This window comes from Centruroides sculpturatus, unplaced genomic scaffold (assembly GCF_000671375.1).
Source record: "Centruroides sculpturatus isolate CEXI.00-Female unplaced genomic scaffold, Cexi_2.0 scaffold150, whole genome shotgun sequence".
Classification (NCBI taxonomy): domain Eukaryota; kingdom Metazoa; phylum Arthropoda; class Arachnida; order Scorpiones; family Buthidae; genus Centruroides; species Centruroides sculpturatus.
Window position 1 is genome coordinate 235,659 of NW_019384512.1, and position 9,577 is coordinate 245,235.

Consider the following 9,577-nt stretch of genomic DNA (forward strand, 5'->3'; position numbering starts at 1 on the left):
AATATTCCATTATATAATAATACATATGTAGTATATACATGGCCACTAACTTGTAAGAAGTCCATTTAATAATTTATATATGTAAATTCATCATTGACTTGTGAGTCGAACTTAAAGTCGTAGTCCATTAGTCCAGTCCAATCTCAGTCAGGTTAATGCCACGAGTCTCTTTCTGTAAACGAGCGAGAAACTAGCTATGGGTCACTTCACAATTTGGCCAACTTTTTTGTTTAACCTTTTGGACCGGGGTTCAACTCTAAAAAATTAAATGTATTTGAACAATTAATAAACATCTCTTATTAGCACGTGCAAGACGATTGTATTGCGGATTGTCCGATGTTTGCCTTCGTAAATGTTTTTAAAAACAGTTTAAAGTTCAAACAATTAAATTTTATTTTTTTTCTGTCAATGGTATCCGTCACTGTGTACAGAGAGACCACCTCTTCAGCACCTCTGGTTTAATTTGTGACATGAAAAGAAGCAGATTAGATTCCGAGCGTTTTCGAATTCTTCTTTTCTTAGATAAAAATGAGAACAATTATTTGTTAATCTATTGTAGTTGATATGAAGGTACTACCTAAAAGAAGCAACTTTAGAATCAGAAATTAAAATTAAAAGTTTGCAGTTTCATTTTTAAAAATAAGTAAATTGTTTTTCATTTTCACTTTTGTTTACTTTATTAAAGTATTGAAATAAATAAAACAAGTTAAATAATAAATATTAATTAAATAAATTATTAACTACATAAGCTATATATAATAATTAAGTTCACGAGGTATTCGAGATCTGGTTAATACTGTATTCGAATATGAAAACAGTTGTATTCGTCTATCTCTAGTATATATGATAAATACGAAGTACTTTATTTGTAATTTAATTTGTATTTGCATATAAGTAGTAGGTAAGCCGCTTATATGCAACTTTGCCGCCGCCGGTTTGCGTACTATTGCATAAATAATTAAAATCCGATTTTAAAAAATACATCCTTGAAAGTGATTATTTCTAATTTTTATCAATACATATTTAAATAAAAAATATTTATTTTATAAAATATTGATAAGATTCTATATACAGTATTTCTTTTAACGATATACCGCTACTTTCAGTAGAATTACAGTACTTCAATTTGTTAGGTGTCGCCACTGTTGTATTTTCTATGTGTTAACCGTAGAACGAACGGTAACGTGTGCATTTGTTTTCGGTGGTTCGTCTGGGAAGTCAGGGCTAAAGATGCCTAACATAAAAGTTTTCAGTGGTTCTTCTCATCCTGATTTATCTCAAAAAATTGTAGATCGGCTTGGAATTGATTTAAGCAAAGTTGTACTAAAGAAATTTAGTAATCAGGAAACATGGTAAGTTTGAAATAATTCTCAGAAAAAACATAAGAAAAATGGGAGAAATAGTCACGTGGAAAATGATTGCGTTTGGATATTGCATCTCTATACATTATGAAATCCTTTTTGTTTTTGTTTTGATTGTCGATTATTTACAGATATTGATATTGAATATTAAAAGATAATATATTAAAGGCAATAGTAATGTGAAAATAATTGTTAAGTTATTAAATAATAATTTTAATTATTTACCCCTCTTAAATAAATGATCAGTTATAACAACTTACAGAATTATAAGTTTTTATATTTTTTAAACAAAAAAATCATTTAAAAATTGATAAAAGAAATATATCTATTCATAATAGAACAAGTTTTTCATGATTTAATTGATGCTCTAAGCCATACAAAATCAATTGTTTTGTCATATTATGCTACTGATTATTAAGTTATGAATGTATAATGTAAAACTGATTATCAAGATTAACAATGGATATTTCAATACTATTCAAAAAATTTATATATATATATATATATATATATATAAATCGCACGATTTAGATAGTTAAAAATAGTGAAAACAGCAGCTGGTTTGCATTTTTAGATTTTTAATGACTGAAAACAGCAACTGATTTTACTTTTTAAATATATCCAATTAAAATATTTTACGTATTTATTATTTTTTAAATTCTAAATATATTTATTTATTTNCATGTTAGCATGTAATAGTAATAATAATACTAAATTTTTTAAGGTTATTACATAAATATATTAACATATTTACATTTAAGAATTGTTTAAAAGTTTTTTCTACATAAGGTTGTACTAAACCAGAATTTCAATATCTATATCAGACTTGATATTGCAATTTATTTGATATATTGATATTGATATTTAGATAAATATCGACTATTGTTGTTATTCTAGATTTTAGAGTATTTACATCTATACTAATATTATAAAGAGGTAAATTTTGTAAGTTTGGATGTAGGAGGTAATGTCTGAAATTACTCATCTGATTTCAAAAATTCTTTCACCAATATTTAGAATGGACCTTCAGGGTGGACATAGGCTGTATATTATTCCATTAAACATTTATGTAAATTAAAAGATATCATCTAGATAAGTGTTATATTTTTGGTGTCATCGGGTGGCAAGGGGCAAGACGCACATGTATATGAGATAGGTAATCATGTGGCGCAGTTGCATGGTTGGCAAGATACGCAGTGCACGTGTCCGAACTTGTGATATATAAAATTACATGTTCTGACTGATTCAACATCATCCAGAGCAAACCGCTGAACTTAAAGAGGTGAAATTTGGTACACAGTTAGGGTACATCATGAAAATGCACATCTTGAAGAGATTTTTCAAGAGGGAGAGGATTAAGGCTTAACCTTAAGAACGTCTTCTACTGTACTATTTTAGATGCGATTTTTTCTTTTATAGTAACAATTAATGTTGAGAATCTTAGTGAAGTATTGAGGGAGGGTTATTTCTATCAAATTGTAAATTCCGTGCAGGTGAAGCCGCAGGTAACAGCTAGTAATATTATAAACATGTACAGGTTTTGATATATTGATTTTGGCATGATATATCTGTTATCAGCATGGCACTAATTACAAATTTCAACAAAAGAAGTGTAATGAAAAAAATGTCTTTGGGGAAATTAATGAATAAAATTAAACTTATCAATTAGTGTTTGTGGGTTAGGCAGATGCTTGTGGTTTGCAGTGAGCTGTTGATGTGCTTGTGGGCTGGAAGTGTGTACAAAGACTGTTTTTGCGTGTGGTCACTGGACACTGTCAATTAGGATGTAGCCTTAGTCAAAGTGCTTTGACAGCAATACGGTCACTGACTACCAAGGCTGGAAAACCGAACCAACAGATGAAATAAATTCAAGAAATTAACAAATCCACCATCTGTATATACTACACCATAAACTTACAATAGACATAATAGCATACAGACACACTAAGAATATCAATTGTAGAAGTTACATAGAAAATACAGTTGTGTTTTCTATGATCGATATTAATGATTAATTGCACTGAAAAAATAAGACTGTAAAACTAATTTTTAGCTCTTTGTTTCAGTTTATGAAAAAGTAACTGTGAATCATTTAACCTGATCACTTTTGATGTCAGAATCCTCATTACTGATAAGATTGCTCAAAATTTTCTGAACTTATAGTAGGTTTACACTAATAAACCTGAACTTTTTTAAGAATAATAATGTTCATTGTTAAACAAGTTCTATTATGCTGTTCATAATAATCACTATAAACCAGTGGCGTGCCGTCATTAGAAGCAGTGGAAGTGCCGCTTCCCTTGTATTTTATAAAAAATAGACATATTAATTTTAATTATATGAAAATAATCGCACAATATTTTATTATAACCGCATCATGTATCTTATTACAAATTTCTATACTACACGTGAAAAAAAAAGTAAGTTTGTTATTGTATATTCGAATATTAGTGGCAGAGTGGAATCTCTGTATTGTCAGATTCCAAAAAGCCAGATTTGCGCATGCGCTTTACAGAGCACCAACCTCACCTGGTTTAGCCGGTGGAAGCCTACGACCTTGGGTTGATGCTAGACGTATAACGCTTCCAATTCTATCCTGGACCGGTTCTGGGCTGTTAGCCGCCCACCCGCTAGATATTTGGCCGATTACGTGAATAACGAGTAGATTTATAACTTAACCCAACCGATAAGAATTTACTGGTTTGTTTTTACGATAGTTCTGTATAGTTGACAGGAGTTAAAAAAAACCATTAAAATATTTGATATATTTATTCCGCTCTCCGATTTTATATTACTCATGGATTTCAATGTTAAACCAGTGATATCACGATTTCGTATGTCCCATCTCTAAGGGGATGTAGAAAAAAACGTGTACAATTTTTGTATAATGTTAAAAAATTAAGCGTTACTTCGACAGCATCATTTACAACTAAATTTAATGAATGAGAGAGATGCACGAGGTACAGAAAAAGCTCTAGAATTTATTTTCCTTAAATTTACGATTTATGTATCTGTTTGTCATAAAAATTTGTCTTTCCACTTCTTTCCCAAGACTACAAATATTCAAGTACAAAGTAACCGGTTTCGACTTATTTCTACTTAAGAAGTAGTTAAATAATTAAACGATTAGGGAATTGGGGACATAAACAAAACCCTGATGAAAGAGCTGTAATATTACTTAAACAAAAGCTTAACCGAACCAATCTATAGCCGAGTACAGTGGGGACTGATTTCTTCCAAATACTGTATTAGATGTAATAAAGACAGAAATTTTTCCACTTCAATAAGAGTGACCGAAAAGTTGTAAATTTTGGAAATTTCCGTGGACAACACCTGGTCCTAAAACGAATTAGTTAGAAAACAAAAGACGGACAATCTATTAAGTTTAACATATTTAGATTTTTACAGCTATGGTGAGAAACGTTTAAAATTTACAACAACCCTGTCGCGTCCTTTGAGATATACTAGTGATGAGACAAAAGAGACATTAACCGGTATCGGCACCCTCGGGATTTGGCAAGCATGCACCGCACCGCACACCTACCAAGACCGTCTCTGATTCCATCCACGAGCCACTGGTAGGGAGCAATTTTAACTAGGTGGATTGTTTTAATATTTAAAAAGTAAAGACTATTTTATGTTATTTTTATGTACGTTTCTTCACAAAACTATATTTATAATTTTCTTTAAAAGTATATTCATACAATTGAATATTTTGTACCAGGTATGTATAATTGTATATCATCACACATTTTATTTTAACAAGTAAGTTTTTATAATTTTATTTTTAATTTTAGCCCTTATATTATAGCTAGCAATTTAGAATGTAATTGTGATATCGAAAATTTATTTCAAAAAGTTTTGGCTCGAGACCATATAATGAAAAAGAAAAAATTTGTTCGACATTTTCATGATAAAATTTATGAAGATATAAAATGGCTTTGTGGATGCATAAAAATGCAAAATTTGTTTTGTTGGCCTTGCCTACTATTTTCAAATAAAATTAGTGTGTAGAATGAGATTGGCTTTGACGATTTAAATAATTTTAATAAAGCTGGCAAAAGACACGAAAATCCTAAATCTCGCATTGAATCTTTCGTAAAATTGAAGCAATTTGGAAATCAAAATAGAATAGAATTTAACATTAGTACACAATATAAAATAAATATTGAAAATTATAACAAGATAGTTACAGCTGATAGATATATTGTATTTTAATTAGTAGACGTTATCGAAGCGAGAATTGGCATTTAGAGGGCATAGAGAATCTATTAAATCTATTATAACAGAGTTAATTATATTGAACTTGCTTATTTATTAAGTGCGTTAGATAATCTATTAATTAAAAATACATTTAGAGAAGTCTACGGTTTTTACTGGCTTATCAAACAAACAAATACGAATGAACCCTAGACCATCACTGACTGATTGCCCCTGGAAGTCGGCTTGTTACAAAAACACAGCTTCCCTATCATCAAATGTCACGGCACGCCTCTGCTATAAACTTTATTAAATTATTTCTTGTTGCATAGCATGATAATCACGTTTGTTATCAAATCAAATCAAATCATTAATTAAAATACAAAATGAGTATAATATTACTATGCATACACTACTATGCATAATATACCATATAATATAATATACCATACCTAATCTACAATGTTGCATACATGTATTGGAATCATAATTTTGATCAAAACAGAATCCAAAATTTCAGATAGCAAAATTATATTTCCTAAAAGCAACAGAAAATTAATGGTCACACCTATTTCTGTCCAATGTATCTGTCCAATGTGAAAGCTTGACCACTTTATAACATGTTTAAACTCCCTAGATAACCTTGTTTAAACAATTTCATGACATTTTAAACTAGTTTGGCTGAACTAATACTGTTCATATTATGACTGAATATATATTATATTGACATACTATAGCCAATAAAATAGTTTAATGACTTAAACTTGTTTTATTCTCCTAGTGTAAACATAGTATTAGCATTTTCATTTGTTGAGTATTTCAACAAGCATGTCTGTAAGCTTTTCTTTTTGCGGTCTAAGTGCAGTGGGCTTAATAAGATGTAAGTTACTCTCCCATCCTGGATTTACCCAGAATTTGGATTAGTCTATACAAGCAATTAAAACATCAATATTAAATTAACTCTGCTCCTACACCCTCCGCCTACTCTGTGTATTAAGGCACATGAACTGCGTTGTTATGTATATTTCAGATTTTAATTTTTCTTGTTCTAAATGTTATTATGTTTAAAATGGTTAATGCCGTTCTTATTTCAATTTAAAATTTGTTCAAAATTGGTACAATTCTGTTTCTGCCTGAGGACAGCGCCTATTACTGCGTCAAAAGTGCTCGAAAGAAAATAAAACATTACTTAATGCCTTTTTGTGTGAATTTTCTCTCAAATCAGTATAATTATTGGCGTGACATCCACCATATCTGTGTAAGTTACATTTTTCTGAAATAAAACAATTTTTTTGTTAATGAAATCATAGTTTTAGAATACAGCATTGTATGAGTTAGAGGTTGAGAAAAAGTTTAGTATGTACTTTAGACTGACATTTATGTATTCCAAATACTTTCCCTTTTGTTCAGAAACAATGGGTTATCAATTTTCTGTAATATGTGTGAAGTTGTGATCTTAATTACAGTCAAATATCAAAGGAAAAATCATTTAAAAATTTTTTTGAGGTTTGGATCAAAAGGGACAGTGAATAGATGATGTGAGTGGTAATGAAAATCTCATAAATGTGGATGAGTATGTTTAGGATGAAGAATGACAAACAATTTTAAAAAGCCATTTATTAAGAGATAGATGTTCTCTTGTACAATATTTGGCCAGTTGAAGTATTACAATTGCCAAAAAATAAGTCTACAAATAAGTCAATACAAAGAGAATTTCATGGAAATGAAGTCTGGAAGAATTGCCAGAAAAGGTTCTAGATCCAGGGTGATCATCAAGTTTGTGTGAAGAACTTTCAAAGTCAGGTATTGTAGAGAAGTATAAATACTAGTATGACAAAGCTCAGTGAAGTAGAGAGTCTAAAGCAAACAGAAAATATAGCAGACTGGATGGGAATTATCCAAAAGCATGCATGATGGGCTGAACACCTTAACAAAAGGAGTACACTATGTATCTTCTCTGGTACTATAGAAAAAATCGTACATACTGTAACCAAACAAAAGATGTGCATTCAGTGGCTCTTCTGTAGCTATACAAAAGGACAATTCATATTCTTGGGACATGTATTTTTATAGATTGGATTCCTCAATCTTACATTCTGGTTAGTTTTTTTTCTTCACAAAATCTGGTATACTAGCTGATAAATACGTAGATATAGTATATGTCTTTTCAATCCGAATGGTTAACAAACAGTAGACTTTCTTTCAGCTCTGAGGTTAAGTATTCCTTTATTGTAAATTACATATGCATTTCAGGCTTGTATGAGCCCCTCTTCAGTGTAAATTCTCAAATGGTTGAGTAACACTTTTTAAAAATTGTATGACATCAACAATGACATTATTACCAACGAAACACATGAATAATAATCGTATATGAGTATAATTCCCAAACCTGTTCTTTTTATCCATTTTTTCATTAAATTTTCTTCACAAAATCTGGTATACTAGCTGATAAATACGTAGATATAGTATATGTCTTTTCAATCTGAATGGTTAACAAACGGTAGACTTTCTTTCAGCTCTGAGGTTAAGTATTCCTTTATTGTAATTTACAATAAAGGAATACTTAACCTCAGAGCTGAAAGAAAGTCTACCGTTTGTTAACCATTCGGATTGAAGAGACATATACTAAATCTACGTATTTATCAGCTAGTATACCAGATTTTGTGAAGAAAAAAAACTAACCAGAATGTAAGATTGAGGAATCCAATCTATAAAAATACATGTCCCAAGAATATGAATTGTCCTTTTGTATAGCTACAGAAGAGCCACTGAATGCACATCTTTTGTTTGGTTACAGTATGTACGATTTTTTCTATAGTACCAGAGAAGATACATAGTGTACTCCTTTTGTTAAGGTGTTCAGCCCATCATGCATGCTTTTGGATAATTCCCATCCAGTCTGCTATATTTTCTGTTTGCTTTAGACTCTCTACTTCACTGAGCTTTGTCATACTAGTATTTATACTTCTCTACAATACCTGACTTTGAAAGTTCTTCACACAAACTTGATGATCACCCTGGATCTAGAACCTTTTCTGGCAATTCTTCCAGACTTCATTTCCATGAAATTCTCTTTGTATTGACTTATTTGTAGACTTATTTTTTGGCAATTGTAATACTTCAACTGGCCAAATATTGTACAAGAGAACATCTATCTCTTAATAAATGGCTTTTTAAAATTGTTTGTCATTCTTCATCCTAAACATACTCATCCACATTTATGAGATTTTCATTACCACTCACATCATCTATTCACTGTCCCTTTTGATCCAAACCTCAAAAAAAATTTTAAATGATTTTTCCTTTGATATTTGACTGTAATTAAGATCACAACTTCACACATATTACAGAAAATTGATAACCCATTGTTTCTGAACAAAAGGGAAAGTATTTGGAATACATAAATGTCAGTCTAAAGTACATACTAAACTTTTTCTCAACCTCTAACTCATAGAATGCTGTATTCTAAAACTATGATTTCATTAACAAAAAAATTGTTTTATTTCAGAAAAATGTAACTTACACAGATATGGTGGATGTCACGCCAATAATTATACTGATTTGAGAGAAAATTCACACAAAAAGGCATTAAGTAATGTTTTATTTTCTTTCGAGCACTTTTGACGCAGTAATAGGCGCTGTCCTCAGGCAGAAACAGAATTGTACCAATTTTGAACAAATTTTAAATTGAAATAAGAACGGCATTAACCGTTTTAAACATAATAACATTTAGAACAAGAAAAATTAAAATCTGAAATATACATAACAACGCAGTTCATGTGCCTTAATACACAGAGTAGGCGGAGGGTGTAGGAGCAGAGTTAATTTAATATTGATGTTTTAATTGCTTGTATAGACTAATCCAAATTCTGGGTAAATCCAGGATGGGAGAGTAACTTACATCTTATTAAGCCCACTGCACTTAGACCGCAAAAAGAAAAGCTTACAGACATGCTTGTTGAAATACTCAACAAATGAAAATGCTAATACTATGTTTACACTAGGAGAATAAAACA

At 30.4% G+C, this 9,577-nt stretch overlaps 1 protein-coding gene across 1 annotated transcript in view; it reads left to right on the forward strand.

Annotated features, from left to right (window-relative positions):
* Positions 1-1,157: 1,157 nt before the first annotated feature.
* Positions 1,158-9,577, forward strand: part of LOC111622459 (ribose-phosphate pyrophosphokinase 1) — a 48,037-nt gene continuing 39,617 nt past the window's right edge. The window contains exon 1 of the mRNA XM_023364832.1: positions 1,158-1,352. Coding sequence (XP_023220600.1) covers positions 1,231-1,352 — 122 coding nt within the window. The 5' untranslated portion in view covers positions 1,158-1,230. The remainder of the gene's footprint in view (positions 1,353-9,577) is intronic.